Source organism: Camelina sativa, chromosome 14 (genome assembly GCF_030686135.1).
Source record: "Camelina sativa cultivar CO46 ecotype springtype chromosome 14, ASM3068613v1".
NCBI lineage: Eukaryota > Viridiplantae > Streptophyta > Magnoliopsida > Brassicales > Brassicaceae > Camelina > Camelina sativa.
In genome coordinates, this window is record NC_141893.1 from 14,751,365 (window position 1) to 14,769,920 (window position 18,556).

At 36.5% G+C, this 18,556-nt stretch overlaps 1 protein-coding gene and 1 pseudogene across 1 annotated transcript; both read left to right on the top strand.

Annotated features, from left to right (window-relative positions):
* Nucleotides 1-9,192: 9,192 nt before the first annotated feature.
* On the top strand, nt 9,193-11,483 carry LOC104741683 (monolignol oxidoreductase AtBBE-like 13). The gene is made up of 3 exons (XM_087485780.1): nt 9,193-9,735; nt 10,140-10,626; nt 10,705-11,483. Exons 1-3 carry the CDS (start codon nt 9,260-9,262, stop codon nt 11,323-11,325), a joined length of 1,584 nt encoding a protein of 527 aa, XP_087341906.1. The 5' UTR covers nt 9,193-9,259; the 3' UTR covers nt 11,326-11,483.
* Nucleotides 11,484-15,836: 4,353 nt separating this feature from the next.
* On the top strand, nt 15,837-17,329 carry LOC104741685 (F-box protein At5g25290 pseudogene; annotated as a pseudogene).
* The last annotated feature ends 1,227 nt before the right edge of the window (nt 17,330-18,556 follow it).

An 18,556-nucleotide genomic window follows, 5' to 3' on the forward strand; every position in this document is an offset into this window, starting at 1 on the left:
GTGACTACTTGTGTCATGTGTGGGTGCTTGCTGCTTGGGCGTGCGAGTGTGTAGTCTAGGATTTTGCAGCTTTACGGCTAAACTACAACTTTGTTATGTTAATTGGTTTATATCTTATTTTATTTCAGTTAAAACCCCATTGGAAATGTTTGATATCGACAATAACTTGGAGTAAATGACTAGCATCCAATGATCCAAAATTTATTGAGATCCATGTAAAAATTATTATCAAATCTATTTGTAGCTCATGTTTGTTCTATTGGTCGACATCGAATATTTTCCTTAGTTGGGACATAATTCAGTTTGTGTTATTCACCTGGCACTTACATCGACAGATTAAATCGGAGTTGACCCGATCCAACTACCAATTACCAAAGAAGTGCTAACGCAACTATCTTGTGGCAAGCATTATCTACGAGAATGTGAGTAATAGTGGATCATGACATGTTTAGTATGTCTCGACTCTCTTGTAAATAATATTTAATACGGGCACACATTAAAAACATAGAATATAAGAGTTTATTGCGTTATCAAAGCAGATTTCAAGATTTGCATGCGGATCATGTGCCGGTTGGTGGAATTAGGAGACTATATAAAATAATAGCCTTTTGAGGTTTACGGATGGTTGTTCGGTGTCTGATTTACTGATTATATCATCAATTGCATTGATAGTATAGTTAATAATTCAGTATTTACAGAACGAAATGTGTAATCTAGAACGAAATGTTTTGAAGGTATCTCTACGAAAAAAGATAACTGTATAGTGTATGTGGACTATGTAGGCTTTTCAGTGTTTTCTTTTAGGCAACTTCGTACAAACAAAAAAGTTCCATATAAAGTTACTGCACCGAATAACAAAAGTCGGGATATGAATTTTGAGCAAACAAAAATATGACCAAACCAGAGATAAGTCCAATAGACCATGAAATGTCTATCTCTCTCTATATATACATTTATAAATATATACATCAACACATAAGACCATCCACTATAAGTTGGAAGTGTATCAGTTGGATGGTATAAAACGGACGTCGCTTATTTGTTTTTGAGCTTGAATGCTTTCTCTATTTGCGCATTAACCGGCGCAATTTCTCAATGCCAATTCACTTCTCGTTGAACAACAAATAAAACTAATTTTCACTTAAAATTATATAATACACACCCAAAACAAGACAAACATCTACTTACGCGGGTCGATTACGTAAGCAGTGGGATTATACGTTCTTGACACCAAACAATCAATCCTAAATTTGTGTTGTTACAAGGATGAAACGTTTTGTGGTTCTAAAGCAAGAAGTGGTAGGTTTCAATCCTAAACAAGTGGTGAAGATTATTTTATAAGACTAAGTCAAGACTGCAAGAATCCAGTGAGCAAATTTCTCATATAAGTAAGTTTTTTTTGTTTTTTTTGGGCAGATGTGTAAAGAGTAATATTATATATATATATATATATATATATATATAAATTATACAATAGTGTAATGCATGCACCGATCAAGAAAAACTGTCAGCATATCATTTGAGATCAATTTTCAAAATAAACTAGTTTGACTTTTTGTTTTTGGACAAACAAACTAGTTTGACTTATTTTGTACTTTTATCTTTGAAACCATTTTCCTCCATTTTTTCCAATCGAGAAGAAGAATTGTCGGTAGATTTTTCATTCTTTTTGTAAACCATTTTAATAACATGTATTCTATCGAAAGAAAATTCACAAAAGAATGACATTAGTACGTAATACTATATATATATATATATATATATTTCTACGTACGGTTTTTTTATTGTTGATTTTTGGAGGTAATTAAAATGAATATACTATTTGGGTAAGAATACCACTTGGTGACATGTTTGTTTCTACATATGTATAGAAGTGTGATTATGTCAAAAGATACAAGTGTGATGATTTATATACATAAGAATGATTGAAATAAGTATGGTCCACATATGTCATTGCATAATTAATCTTTAGACAATGTCGTTGATGTCACTTTGTTGCTTTTAAGCTAAATTGGCCACAAATACTATCAATCACTACTTATCTAATTACTATTTGTTTAAGTGATCCTTCTTACATCAAAAATAACGCAATTCCCAAAGGAGTACAATTTTTAGTGTTTTTAAATTCGTCTAATGCATATCATGAATTAAAAAATTTACTACTAATCATGAAACAATATAATAATAGTTTTTATAGATACACTAACACTATATATTGGCACAAGTGTATCCTGCCAAACTACCTCATATCCAAATTAGATGAATTCCAGCTAAACTAAAACGTTTTGGTTAGATGTAGATATTTCATCGTTGATAAATCATAGAACTTTTCTCAAGTCGACAAGTTCTATCAAATATAATAAATCGATTATTTTTGCTGATCACTGGATATTGATGGTTTAATCTTTATATCATATATTAGTAAAACTTTTCGAGTCACTAGTCCCTTTTAGGAACTTCAAAGTATATAACCAAAATCTACAGGATGTAAACATAAGGGATTAGGAAAAATCTCCATAAAGTGAAAGGGAGTTGGAAAATTTGAGATTTATTAGTACTTAGATTAATATGCTCGTTTATAGGTTGGATTTGTTGACTTTTTTAAGTGGCTTTGTATTCACAACCGTAGTCAGAGTTTCGGTTGTCTCAGTAATAAATTAATATATTAAAGGGATATGATTTCGTACTAATTAAATATTATCCCATATCAATTTCTTCAATGTAAATTGATTCTAATTGTATCTCTTCGGGAAACTAGATATTCTCTTACCACCATATAAGCATGTAATCGTGATTGTGAATAATACAAAAAAACATTCTTCTCTTTCTCGACTTATCATGGTATCAGAGCTCTGAGCATTTTTTTTCAATGGCTACTCCCACCGACTCGAACTCACCCAACACGACAATGAAGACCCCCGAACCCGATGGAGACCCGATGTACGATCTCTTCTTATGACCTTACCACTGATAATCCCGACGCCGTGATCTCTCATCCCCTACTCAAGGACCCCAATTATGACGAATGGCCTTGCGGTATAAAAACAGCCCTATGTTCCCGCAAGAAGTTTGGCTTTCTTGATAGATCCATTTCTCGTCCGGCTGAAGATTCTTCAGATCTCAATAATTGGTGGACTATTCAGGCCTTGCTTGTCTCCTGGATCAAGATGTCCATCGACCCGTCTCTACGCTCCAACATCTCGCATCGTGAAATTGCCAAAGATTTATGGGACACCTTGAAGAAACGATTTTTTGTCACCAATGGACCCCGTATTCAACAACTTAAGGCAGAGTTAGCGTGTTGCAAACAACGAGGACTTGCCATCGAAACTTATTTTGGTAAGTTGAACCGGATTTGGGACAACATGGCTCAACATCGCCCCTTGCGTGTTTGCAAATGCGGCACATGTGAGTGTGATTTAGGTTCTCTCCAAGAACAAGATCGTGAAGTTAATCGTGTTCATGAGTTCCTCTTTGGCCTTGATGACAATTACCATATCGTATGTTCTACGTTGGTATCATGTACACCTCTGCAGCCCTTGGATGAGGTCTACAATTTGGTTCACCAAGAGGAGGATCTCAAGACTACGTTACATCTCAATGACGACTCATCTGCTGTTGCGGCTCATGCTGTTCAAGTCAAACCTCGTGTGACCCATCATCGACCCGATAACACACAAGTTTCGGATAGCACCACTCTTTGTAAGCATTGTCACTGTCCTGGTCATGCTTTTGATAGTTTTATTTGCTGTTATTGGGTACCCTGAATGGTGGGGAGATCGTCCACGCAGTCGTTCTACATCCGTTCGTGGTACAGGAGGTGCAACGACTGGTCGAGGTCGTTCGGTCAGCTATGCCAATGTTGTTCATGTTCCTCCTGTGTCAACATCCGAAACTACAAACTACACAATCACCGACGCATATCATGATGGTGTTAGTGGTCTCAACGACAATCAATGGCGTATGTTGAAGAATCTCTTGAATGGTGGAGCTAGCACAAGCAATGAGAAACTCTCGGGTAAGTCCTCTGTCTCATCCTGGATTTTAGATTATGGTGCTTCTCACTACTTGACTGGAAACTTCGAGCATCTCTCTAGTGTTCATGATATGCCTCCAGTCCTTGTTATTTTAGCCGATGGTCGTGAACGGATTTCATGGTAACAAGGCACCGTAAATTTGGGTTCTCGTCTGCTTCTCAAATCAGTATATTTTGTTGAAGAGTTAACAACCAATTTGATTGCCGTAGGATATTTAATGGATGAAAACCGTTCTGTGGTACAACTAGCTGATCAGTTTCTTGTGATCTAGGACCGCGTTTGGATGGTGATTGGGGCTGGTAAACGTGAGTCGGGAACCTTCACCTTTCGTAACACGGAATTTGCTGGTGCGGTGACAACTCGTGATGATGCATTGTATGAGTTGATGCATTATGAATAAGGCTTGTGATGTTTGTCTCCACGCTAAGCAAACTCGGCCTCCTTTTCCAACTAGTATCAATAAAACAACAAGAGCTTTTGAATTAATTCGTTCTGATTTATGGGGGCCTTAACGAACAGCTTCACATTGTGGGGCACGCTATTTTTTAACTATTGTTGACGACTATTCACGAAGTGTATGGGTTCATCTCCTTCACGAGAAAACAGAGGTACCGCTATGTTTGAATTTTTTTTGCTCCATGGTGAAAACACAATTTCACACTACAGTTAAAAGCTTTAGAAGTGACAACGACAGTGAGTTCGTCAGTTTAACCAGTTATTTCCGCCAAGAGGGTATCCACCATGAGACTTCCTGCGTCGGCACTCCACAACAGGATGAGAGAGTTGAACGCAAGCACATGAATATCCTCAATGTTGCTCGAGCATTGCGGTTTCAAGGTCACTTACCCATCATTTTCTGGGGTGAAGCATTCTTACGGCTAGTTACTTGATTAACCGCACCCCTTCATTTGTTCTTCATGGTTTAACACCGTATGAGAAATTGTATGAGAAGCCGCCATCCTATGATTATATACGAGTCTTTGGCAGCCTCTGTTACGCTCATAATTAAGCTCATCGTGGTGACAAATTTGCTTCCCGCATTCGGAAGTGTGTTTTTATTGGTTACCCTTATGGCAAAAAGGGCTGGCGTTTATATGATTTGGAAAAAGAAGAAATTTGTGTATCTCGTGATGTTGTTTTTTACGAAGATCAGTTCCCCTTTGCCCAACTTCATCTCGTTCATCCGACGATGATGATGACATTTTGTGGGATTCGATGGGCTTAGGTTCCACAGAACCAAAAACTCTGTCTACTAACCACCTCCTCAAGGCCCGCCACTACCACCAAGCCCACTAAGTCCAGTCCTCGAGCCTGATTCCTCATCATCTTCAACATCACAATCCGTTTCTTCTCCGTCAACTACATCCACCACACCTACTCCCGTCTCGAATGACTCTCCAACGTCTTCTCCTTCCCCGCCGACATCTCCTGTTCCGACTCCGTCTGCACAAACTTCTGACTTATCTGCTTCCACTTCCGCCGAATCTGAACCACCGCCTGAGGTTCTTGGTTGTGGTCAACGAGCGAAGCTCCCATCAGTGAAATTGAAAGACTATGTATCAACAATGTCCAAAGAAAGTTGCTCACCAAAATCGGTACCCCTCTTTACCCGATTTCAAATTATGTCTCCTCTACTCGTTTTGCTGAAACCCAACATGCATACCTCGCTGCAATCACCACCAATGTCGAGCCACGAAGTTTTAAATCAGCTATGGAAGACAAGCGTTGGAGGACTGCTATGGGTTCAGAGGTTCATTCGCTTGAAGAAAATGAAACATGGACCCTAAAAATTTTACCGCCTAGTAAGCGTGCAATTGGCAGTAAGTGGGTGTATAAGATAAAATATAATTCTGACGGAACCATTGAGCGTTACAAAGCCCGTCTAGTCGCACTAGGCAATAAGCAGATTGAGGGAGAGGATTATGGTGATACTTTTGCTCTTGTAGCTAAGATGGAAACGGTTCGTCTCTTTTTAAAAGTGGCCGCAGGTAACTCATGGCCTGTGTATCAGATGGATGTTCAGAATGCCTTCCTTCATGGTGATCTTACTGAAGAGGTGTACATGAAACCTCCTCCTGGTTTTACACCGACAAATGACAAGAAAGTTTGTAGATTGAGGAAGTCGATTTATGGTCTAAAGCAGACATCTAGATGTTGGTTTGCCAAGCTATCACAGGCTCTCCGCGACTATGGTTTCAAACAAACACATTCTAACTACTCTCTTTTTACCTTTGATCGTAATGGAGTCCAAATTTGTCTGCTCATTTATGTAGACGACATGATTCTCACCGGCAACAATGACCGTGCCTTAAGTTCGTTCAAAGCTTATCTTTCATCCTGTTTCAAGATGAAGGATATGGGTCTTTTTAAGTACTTCTTGGGAATAGAGGTTTCTCGTAACCAGTCTGGTTTTTATCTCAGCCAAAGGAAGTATGCACTCGATATCATTGTAGAGACAGGACTATTGGCTGCAAAACCGGCTATGTTTCCCTTGGAACAAAATCACCAGCTTGCACTTTCCACCTCTGCTCTACTTCTTGATGCATCTCCTTATCGCAGGTTGATTGGTCGGATTATTTACTTAGCCACGACGCGTCCAGACTTATCTTATGCAGTCCACACTCTTGCACAATTTATGAAGGCTCCGCATCTTGATCATTGGGAGGCTGCTCTTCGTGTTGTTCGTTATTTAAAGGGTATAGCTGGCCAAGGTATCCTTCTCAGCTCTACGAAAGATTTCCAGGTGAGTTGTTGGTGTGATTCTGATTACTCACGCTGTCCACTCACTCGATGTTCGGTTACTGGCTATTTTGTTCAATTAGGCTAGTCGCCAATATCATGGAAAACCAAGAAACAAGATACAGTTAGCAAGTCTTATGCATAAGCAGAGTACCATGCAATGTCCCATCTCCGCGACGAACTACTCTGAATCAAAAATGTTCTACAAGCCTTGGGCGTCAACCATCGGCAACCAATGTGCATTCATTGTGACAGTAAGTCGGCCATATACATCAGCAAAAACCCAGTTTTTCATGAACTCACTAAACACATTGAGAATGACTGCCATGTTGTTCGAGATGAGATCCTCAAAGGAACGATGTCCATGCACCATGTCTCTACAACCGAACAGCTCGCTGATATCTTTACTAAGCCACTAGAAACCAATGCATACGACGATTTCAGATCCAAAATAGACATCCTTAATTTGCATGCACCAGCTTGAGAGGGGTAATGAGATATGATCTCATACTAATGAGATATTATCCCATATCAATCTCTTCAATGTAAATTGATCCTAATTGTATCTTTTTAGGAAACTAGATATTCTCTTATCTTCATAAAAGCATGTACTCGTCATTGTGAATAATACAAAAAAAATATTCTTCTCTTTCTATTACACTTTGTATACATCTTTTAATTACTAACAATTGAAAAAAAAAATACTTGAAAGATGATCACATTTGCTTATTTCTAGAACTATACACAATTTTTTTTTTGGGTTTAGATTTCTAGAAAAAGGCGGAAATATATAACTCAGTTTAATACTTTAATGTATGCTAAGATCCATTATTTTTATTTTTTATATTTTACACATGAGTTTAATTGAAGTATGAAAAAACCTGAATCAACTCGTATTATTTTCGTCTATTATTTTAATCTAAGTGTCAGTTATAAATAATAAACATTAATTTGTTTTAGTTTTAGGTGGAAGTTGTACCTTTCCATTTACGGATTTTCTAGTTATATCCAGAAAATTGGATTAATATAAATATATATATTTCTTAAACTTTTCAATAAGCACAAATAGTAGTCAAATACTACTAAAATAAGTTTTTTTTTGTTCAAAAAAATACAACCAAAATCTATTTTTTTCCAAAATACCATAAAACTGAACTAACTTTGCTCTTATTAAATACTAATCTTTAAATCCTAAACAGTAAACCGTACCACCTAAAAACTATACTCTAAATCTAAATTTGTCAATCCAAACCTACAAAAAAAATTTCAACCCAATAAAAAATCATTTTTTGTGTTTATAGTATTTTTAGAAAATAAATATTGTTGGATTTTTGGAAAAAAAAACTTAAGAGTGGTATTTTTGGAAAAAATTAAAATTATGGTATTTTGAGGATTTTTTCTTCTACTAATATATTCGGATTTTATCTTGAGAATATGCTGGATTTAAAAATAGAATTTTAATTAATTTTAAGAATATATATTAAACTTGACAAAAAGGTGTTTAGTTTTATTGTTTTTTATAAAAGAAAAAAAAAAGTGTTTAGTTGACAAGTAAAGAAGTTATCAATTGAAAATCTCATAGAAGAAAAGTAAAGATGGTATAAATTGCTCAATGTAGTATCATTTTACATCCGCATGAATGACAATTTGAAATGATATTGGATTATGAATCTAATGACAACTACTCTAAGATGTATGAACCATTTTATAAAAAAAATGAGGAAAAGATAAAGATGTATGAACTAAATCTGTGAAAAAAGTAAATATCTAATTTGAAGGTCAAATGGGGAAAATACAATATATTATAGTATATTTTTATATAGGTACAAGAATAAATTGATGAAAAATATATTTGATCTTTGAGCCACAATTATTGGAGATGGTGGTGTCAGTATCTTTGAAATTATGAAGAAAATTGTCCCTATAAAGTTAAACCCACAAATTATGACCTACTTTCAAACACCATATATACATTTCTCCATAAACTTGGGGTCATAATCAACTAATAATGAAAACATGAATTTACATTATCAGATTTCATCTGATTTTTCTTTTAAATTCTGTAAATTACAAATGAATTTTTGGTTTGACGATGCCTAACTATGATCACGCACGGTATAGGAATGACGAATGCTAATATAACTACTACCATGTGTTTCAAGCTTTCAGCATAAACGATATGACATGAATAAAAAGAAAAAAAATTGATGGAATGATTTATTACAGAATACATTCCAATTCCAAAAAGGTTATAAAGTAAATATTAAACAATCAAGTAAGAGCTAGCCATAACGATTCCAAAATGGTAAAGAAATAATTAACAACACTAAACAAAATTAAAGAGTCAAAAGTGCATGACGTAAATGTTACATCAACTTTACGTATAAACCCATTCCCTCTCCCTTATTTAAACCCCAACACATACATATGAAACTACTCAACAAACTTTAAAACCTCATAACCACTAAAACACACACACCAAAATGGCGTTTGCGTTTCTCGTAACGCTACTACTACTATCACTTTCTAACGTTCCATTGTCTTCTTCCACGATCCAACAAGACTTCGTGATGTGTCTCGTCGACAACTCCGACGCTTCGTTCCCAATGGACTCGTCGTTCTTCACCGACGAACTAAACGCCTCTTCCTTTAAAGCCGCGTTAGAGACTTCTGCTCAGAACCTCCGTTACTTGATGCCTTCGAACCCGAAGCCGGAGTTCATCTTCGAGCCGCTATACGAAACGCACGTTCAAGCTGCCGTTGTTTGCGCCAAGAAGCTGAAGCTTCACTTGCGGCTAAGAAGCGGTGGTCATGACTACGAAGGCCTCTCTTACGTCTCGGAGATGGAAACGGCGTTTGTGATCGTTGATTTGTCGAAGCTTAGACAGATCAGTGTTGATTTGGAAAGTAACAGCGCGTGGGTTCACGCTGGTGCTTCTATTGGAGAGGTTTATTACAGGTAATTTAATCATACGCCTAATTAAGAATCATATGTTAAAGTACTTTTCATTATATAAAATGTATGATTGTTTTATTTATTTAATTAAAGCTATGGAGAAAAAAACCTCGTAAGTCTTCAGACAAAAAGTTTAAACTTAAAAAAAAATTGTTTGAAAATTGTGATTTAACCCATTGAAAAATATTCTGGTTTTGATTCAACCGGCTAGTTTATTCACTTTTGGTTCTTTAAATTGGATTAATAGATTTTTAGTATGGTTTTGGGGGTTTTGACTATTGGAGGTGAAAAAGATGTTGATAATAAAGTTAAAAACTGACCCAATTTACTATAAGAACCGAATATGATATTTTAAGCTATGGTTATGCCCCGGTTATTTATTGGTTTATTTTACTTGGATTTAAAAGGATTCAAGAGAAGAGCAAAATCCATGGTTTCCCGGCGGGTTTATGCACAAGCCTAGGCATCGGCGGCCACATAATCGGCGGAGCCTACGGTTCAATGATGCGTAAGTTTGGACTTGGAGCTGATAACGTTCTTGACGCTAGGATCGTTGACGCCGACGGCAAAATCTTGAACCGCGCGGCGATGGGAGAGGACGTTTTTTGGGCGATTCGAGGCGGTGGCGGAGGAAGCTTCGGCGTTATTCTTGCATGGAAAATAAAACTCGTTCCTGTGCCTGAGATCGTTACGGTGTTCACTGTCACGAGGACGCTTGAGCAAGATGGAACTAAGCTTTTGTACAAGTGGCAACAAGTCGCTGATAAGCTAGACGAAGATCTCTTTATCCGTGTGATTATTCAGCCGGCGAGCAAAACTCCAAAGAGCAAAGAGAGAACTATCTCAACTTCGTACCAAGGCCAGTTTCTCGGAGACGCTAATCGGTTGTTGCAGGTAAATTAATGGGGTCAAATTTAATTTTTGTAAACATTACGGGTCTATATTGTAATTTATGAAAATTTGGTTATGTAGGTGATGCAGAGGAGTTTCCCACAGCTGGGACTAACAAAGAAAGATTGTTTAGAGACAAGCTGGATCAAATCAGTAATGTACATTGCGGGTTTCCCAAGCACTGCGCCATCGGAAGCTCTACTAGATGGGAAGTCCTTGTTCAAGAATTACTTCAAAGCCAAGTCAGACTATGTGGAAGAGCCAATTCCAGTAGAAGGGTTAGAAGGTTTATGGGAAAAGCTTCTAGAAGAGGACTCACCGTTGACTATATGGAACCCTTATGGAGGAATGATGGCGAAAATACCCGAGACCGAGACACCTTTCCCACATAGGAGTGGGACGTTGTTCAAGATCCAATGGCTTACTTTGTGGCAAGATGGGAAAGTGAGCGAGGCGAAGCATATGGGGTGGATGAGGGAAATGTATAGCTACATGGAGCAGTATGTATCAAAAAGCCCGAGATCCGCGTATGTGAACTATAGAGATCTTGATTTGGGGATGAATGGTAAAGGGGGTGATGCAAGAGAATGGGGGAGTAAGTACTTTAAGGGTAATTTTGAGAGGTTGGTGAATATTAAAGCTAAGTTTGATCCAGAGAATTTCTTCAGACATGAACAAAGTATTCCTACGGAACTTGAGTGAATTTTGAGTTAAACAAATAATAAGAGTGTGTGGTATGAGATTTGTCTTAGGAAAGACATATTACTTGTTTTTGTGTCTTTTTGTTTTTTGTTTTCAAACATGGTCAACAAACTTGTAATTCAAAACCGTTATCCAATCTAATTCCTCTAAGTTCTTTATCCTGCTTAGAAATATAAGTAATGGAAAATTTGGCTAATAAAACCAAACCCAACACTGCCTATACTGATGAGAGTAAGGTAATGACAAACCAAAGAGTTTTCCATGCTCTCTTACATTAGAATCCTTGGATTGAAGTTAAACTATAGGAGGATCCTTGAAAAATGCAATACTCTCAATAAGCCATTGTTTGGTTTGAAGCAGTAACCATCGAAACCAAAATGCCATGTCCTCACAATATATTCATATTTACAATTATATATTAATCCTAAAATCGGTATTGTTCTACCATAATATCTACAGTTTTATATTACTTTTCGTGTGATAAATTTATTTCCTTTGGCCGATATGGGTATTACAAGATGCCAATGAACATCAATGGTTGATGAAGACATGTAGGTTGCTGAGAGTTGGGTTGGATTCTTTAGGAAGCGTTCCAATATCTTTTCATGGCACCAACAAGATGGGCGAAACTATTATTTCCCCAAAAATTTTGGCACGTGGCGTTGGACCTTTTTACATTCTCTACTACGATGTACAAAAAGAGAAAACTAGAAAGGTTCAGCTTAAAGGAGTTGGGGATGATGAAGATTTTAGGAGTCGTTATGGAATTGGGAACAATGGTAACTGCCTTATCCATATCTCACCAGAACAAGGTCGAAACTATAGTTTTTTTTTCGTTTTTTTTTCCTTTTCTGGTTGATCTTAATTGGTATAAGAGCATGATGATAAAAATTTTGATTTTTCTTCTTTCTACATAACTTTTAAGTACTACTTCTTAAATTTCCGCAATGTGGCTGTAACTCATTTTTTTTATTTCCTTCTTTTCCCAAAGTATATATGTATCAGTTTGGTACTTGATGATATCTGATATTATTGTTCGAGCCAACGTCAAATAATTAGATATAAGGTCAAATATTTCCCAACATCGATTTTGTAATTTATTAATTGCATCAAACATACGAAAGTTTCCAAATTATTAATTGCTACAAAAACTTTGAAGTTCAAATGGTAATGTTTTTTTAGAAATAAGGCTTCATGAGTGTCATTGGATTACGGAAACACTTGAGGGATACTTGGAGTAGAAGGCATCCAAGTATCTGACTCGTCGAATCTCGGAGTGGAGGGTTCGGAAGGTGCAGCCATCATACGAATGGAAAAGGCGGGAAATCGGGGAGTGATGGCCAAACTGGAACCCGAAACTTAGGCTTCTCAGCATTAGGAAATGCTGGCGGCGGAAGGAGAGGCATATCAGGCGGAGGCGGTGGGAGGAGAGGCATATCAGGCAGAGGCTGTGGAAGGAGAGGCATATCAGGTGGAGGAGGCGGCGGCGCCACTGCTTCTTGGAAAGACGGGAAGTCAGGGAAACCGAGGTCGTGGACTGGTGAATTACGACCCGAAGATGGGTAATCATCGGCTCCAATCTCAGCTACTTTAGATGGGAATCTCACTAGTCGCGAAGATAATGTTTTTTTGGAGTTTAGGAGTGTGAAGAAACTTAGAACGAAGACGTATCTAAGCATAACTGAAAGTAATGCCATTGTGGGTGTTGATGTTTAGTCTTTTGTGTAATTCTATGGTTAGTTACTGAATATTCAACTTTATATGATTTGTATAATCTTTGCATAGTATTTTGCGTTGTGTTCCTACTTATCACCAACGCATATTCTAATAATTTTTATTCAAAGTCAAACGTCATGTCAACAAGAGTGTTTTGAGCAATATCAATATAGATCAACCTGAAGTTATTAGGTCAACGGACGAGCATAACTTTCTCTTGCGCAATACTCTACATGGTTTTGTTTTTAACATTTTATATAACCAAAACCAAACCGGACGAGAAAAGAATAACCAATTACAACTTTAAGTTTTTTTTTTTTTTTTTTTTTTTTTTTTTTTAAGGTTCTTAGAAACATCATCTGGTTTTCGAAACAAACCCTGTCTAATTCTAAACTCAGATTATCTCTACAATGTTGCATCCATATGGCCGGTCTTAGGGTTACCGAGGCCTAAATCGTTTGATATGTGATATTTTATAAAATATAAAAGAGAGTGATATTGGTTTTTAATTTGTAAAGAATTTTGATGAATTGAATAAAATCATTGGAAGTGAATAAGTGAAATATTTTAAAAGATTGCTATAGAGTTTTTATAAACTTGTTGATTAGTTTTCTAGAATTTGTACGTAAAGTCTTCCAAACAATATACATTTGCATGACTATATTTTATGTAGAAAAGTATTTAAAATAATAAACTAATAACATAATAATTGAAAATTCTAAATTCTTTTGTTTTAGTTGAATAAAATAAAACTTGTTTTATTTTATAAAATTCTGAAAAATAACTCCAAATTTATTAAAATTTTAAATGATTTTGATTTTCACAAAATCACAAATTAATAACACCAAACTTTAACAAAAACTTTATTAAATAACAAGTTAACATCAGATTTTACATGAACATATATATCAGCTAAGAATTGTTTTCGTTAAGTAGCCCAAATAACTAGCATATATAATGTGGTCTAGCTAAAAAAACACTGAAATAACGAAGATCAAGTAGCCCATCATCACCAAGAATTTTGGGAATAAACTTTTTGGTTTTGACTCTTTGACCGAACCCGATCAATTTCACAGTTTTCTTCTATACAATCAAAAATCTCGGTTTATCACTAAACCAAACCAGTTTAACTCATCCTTTCTTTCCACAACGATTTAACTCATCTTTTTTCTTCAGTGTTACATAATCCTAACGAACTCAGTTCTCTGTTTCTGTTACAACTTCGCCCGCCGTTTTAATTCTCCGATGGCCACCTCATGCCAGCTCCTCCTCATCATCCTCACCACCACCGTCTCATTCCTCACCTCCTCCGCTTCTCCTCCGCGTATCTCACGTCCAAGATCACCAACACGCCGACAGAATCAAACCTCTGTTTCGTTGTTCACTGCACATTAGTCATTAACTGGCTCGTTCTTAGTTCCACTGACGGCTTTGGCTTTGTTCTGACTCTATCTTCGGGTGACGTTTTCCGGCGTATTAACCGTCAAGATTCAACTAACGGCGGGAAAAGTATATTTCTTTTTTTGTCATTTTCAAGAGTTTATAGACTAAAGTTTTAGTCTTTTCAATATTTCGTGAGAATTTTGACATAATGTAAAGTCTTTTCACATTGAGAAAGAGCAAATTTTCTTGAATTTTAAAGAAGAGTTTTTCTATTATTATTGTATGAATTTCCGCATTAGCTAAAGAATCGAACTTTCTAGTTTACACTTCTAAGTTCTAACGGTAAAGGTTAGGTTATTTGCTCACGACAAAAAAAAAGAACAAAAGATAATGAATAAATTCTCCCAAAACTAAAAAAAATAATAATAATAATCAGAAATAAATTTATTCTATCTATCTAAAAGATATAAAGTTGGCACTGTCTTGTTGGCTGGCTTCTTGAGTTACATCAAATCTACTCCTACAAGTTTTCCTTTGGTTTAAACTCACGGAACAGTTTGAATGATATGAAGTGATCTTTTGAGTGTGATGAGACTTGATTCTTGTGGTTCCAGTACTCAACAAGTCGATGGTTTGGGTCAAGAACTTCAATGGCCTGTAGAGAAGGATTGCAAGTTGTGTAAAGAGTAAAGATTGCTAGGATTTGAATGTAGAACAAGGGCCCAAGGCTTGGGTTTGGATTTGAATGTAGAACAAGGATGTGAACCTTTTAGCGTTGCTCATATTTTCTTTTAAGTGTTTACGTTTTCTTCTAATGGAGTACTGAAAGAAGAGTAGTCTGGTTGGAAGAGGAATTGGTAAAGCTTAGCTCTCATCACGATGTTGATGTTGATATTTTATAGATTAAATTATATTCTATGCAAATGGCCAAGACTTGAAAAACTACAAATAGAGTCAATTGCATATATATACCTTTGTTGCATGCATGTTTCGTAGCACATTCGTGAGTAGTGACAAAGCTTCCTGTCAAAATGATCTCTTAATATCGCATGTTTTGCTCACTGCATGTGAACTGCTTCTGCTATTACTTACTGCTTCTGCCTCAATCTTCAGTCAACGGTTGGATAAATTGGTAATCCTCGTCAAGTTTCAAGCTCTTAAAAGGTAGTTTTTTAATATATATATAATTTTTGGAATGATATATATAACAAATTCTCAAATAAAATAAAAATATTCTACAAAAATGTACGAAAAGATTCTATTACCATGATAATGAACGAACGGTCAGGGAAAATAATAGCAAAACCATAATAGTTTATACAGGTCCATGATAATGTTATATTGGTTGGGCTTGGTAGCCCTCGAGAAAGCCCTAACTGTGTATATACATAGGGAGAGATAAAAACATTTGCGTAACTTTGACGATTCCATCTCATCTCAGCAGCAGGTCCGACGAGATCATCCCCGTTCTGATAATGGAGGAGGGAGTAGATCGACTAGCAGAAAGAGTTGGTAACTCAAAACGAAGCGGGAGTCCTAAGTATAACGAGTGCATTAAGGTCCCGCGTCGGGCTTTGGTTTTTGATCCAAAAAGCGGATCTCCTCCATTGTTGTTGCTGTCTCCAGAAGAGGGCGGTTGTCGTCTGTACAACCCTGACGAAGACAAGGTTTACGAGACGAAGAGTGACTTTTCAGGGTATCGATTCCTAGCAAACTCGGGTAAGTGGTTCCTGGTGTTAGATGAATCTCGATCGGATCTCTATATCGTAGATGTGTTTAGCGAGGAGAGGATCAATCTTCCGGCTCTAGAGTCAATCAAGGGTGGCCTTTACAAGGTTGAGCGAGTAGGAGATAATGAATTCACCGTTGATTTAATTAAACCTTATATGCCTGGTGCTTCGCGTCCTAAGACTACCAAATATCTGAGAGGTCTTTTGTGGGTAGACGACAAGAAGAAGAATGGAGTCGACTATGTTGTTGTGTGGCAATTTCAGGAAGCCCAGTTTTTAGGCTTTTGCAGGAATGGGGATTTCCATTACAGCGATATTCCAATACGGAACAGGGTCCATGTTCCAGGGAGTTCCGAGGCCTACAAGATGTGGTGCTCAAAGGTTATTGTCTTTACTACCTGTCGCACCGTTGCTACATTCGACTACTGGATTTGTCTGGACAAGGTGGTTTCAAGGATGTGTATGCGCTCCCTAGCTTTCAAATGTGGAAGCCAAGTAGGCCTAGTGGTGATTTGGGAATAACGGGAGTAAAAAAGCTTATCTCATCTGGCGATAGCATTGCTGTTACATCATCAGGAGACGTTTTGTTGGTCTATACCAGGGCTTACGAGCCTGTCTGTGAAAGCTCTAGGATCTTCCACGTCTTCAAGAGTGATCCTAAAGGGCTAGACCGGAGCCTTGTTGAGGTTGAATCTCTAGGTGATGAGGCCCTGTTTTTCGATTTGGGTATCACCGTGCCTGCTGACCCTACCCTTGGTATTGAGCCAAACTCCATCTATTTCACCCGTAATGACCGTTTCGGTCACCGGGGTTGTTATATTCCATGCCTCGACATATGTGTGTACAATATTGCAACAAGGACCATCAAACGCTTCCTCAGTGGCTCCACCTTAAAACTCAAGGATGCGCAGTGGTTTCTCCCCTCAGCTTGATTTGGTGTTCTTAAGAGTTTCTCTTGCGTTGTCATTTTCCTGTGTTCAATCTTGCAACAAAGACCCTCAGACGCCTCCCCATGATTTCTCCCTCAGTCCTTGCTTTTGTTTCTTTGTTATCCTCTTTTTCTTTTCATGTATAGTATTTGACATTGCTAAGTTTTTCTTTTCATGTATATATTTGACATAGCTAAGTGTTTCTTTTCATTTATAATATATGACAATGCTAAGTGTTTATTTTCATGTATAATATTTGACAATGCTAAGTGTTTAAAAATACCTTTTAAGACTAACGTTCCAGATTTCAAACCAACAGTTCAGATCAAATTATCATACACTCGTTGTCGTTGTAAGCATTAGTAAAGAGTTAATTTTTTTAAATGTCTGCCAAGGTAAGATAGACTTTCCAGTTTCCAGTCATCCAGCCTGTCAGCAATTTCACTATGCTTCTCACAAAGATTGAGTGTTACACAAGTTATAGAAAAATTTAGAAGAGGAGAGCATGTGAAATATATATTAATATATACACAATTAAAGCTGGTATATATATTAATATATATATCGACCTTTGTTGCATGTTTCGTAGCACATCAGTGAGTAGTCCTGTCAAAATGATCTCTTAATATCGATGTTTAATTTTGCTCACTGCATGTGAACTGCTGCTGCTATTACTTACTGGTTCTGCCTCAATCTTCAACCAACGGTTGGATAAATTGGTAATCCTTATTTCCTCCCTTCTTCGTTTCATCACTAACTGGAGATTGGGCGTTCGGTTTTTCGGTTTGGTTTTGGTTCGGTTTTTTCGGTTTACAGTTTTTTTGGTTTTATAAAAATTAAACCATATAGAAACCATATGTAATCTGGTTTGGTTACGGTTCGGTATTTTCGGTTTTATCAAAAATGAAACCATATAAAAACCATACATATAACGGTTTGGTTTGGTCTTGGTTTTGAACGGTTATTCTATACTTTAAAAAATAGATAGTTGATACATAACTAAAAAATAAGCATAAAAGTAAAACCTAAACATAATTAAAAAAATAGAATCCAAATATAGTTTTGTAAACCCAAATACTTAATTGAAATTTAAACTTTTAGAAAGTAAAGGCTATTGAAAAAGAAAACCAGAAAAAAAGACAAAAAAAAAACTTGGAAATCAATAACTATAAGTCCAATGTAAATTTATAAGCTGGAGAAACTAATTATATCTAATTATCCTAAATTTTTACTAAAAACCAAAAAAACCATTCGGTTTTACAGTTTTTAACCAGACCAAACATAAACCAAATGGTTAATTAAAATAAAAACCAAACAGATTTTTAGATTTAATCATAACCAAACCAAAACATTTATTTTGGTTTGGTTCGGTTCAGTTTTTTGGAGTTTGTTTTTTTTGCCCACCCTTATCACTAAGGTGGGATTATTGGTTATATAATTTTAATGTACAGTAAAACCTCTATAAATTAATAA

Excerpts from the sequence above, each read along its gene's own strand:
- LOC104741683 (XM_087485780.1), top strand. The coding sequence starts at position 9,260 with ATGGCGTTTGCGTTTCTCGTAACGCTACTACTACTATCACTTTCTAAC. Across the intron at positions 9,736-10,139 it reads ATTGGAGAGGTTTATTACAG|GATTCAAGAGAAGAGCAAAA; the intron begins GTAATTTAATCA and ends TGGATTTAAAAG. Across the intron at positions 10,627-10,704 it reads ACGCTAATCGGTTGTTGCAG|GTGATGCAGAGGAGTTTCCC; the intron begins GTAAATTAATGG and ends TTGGTTATGTAG.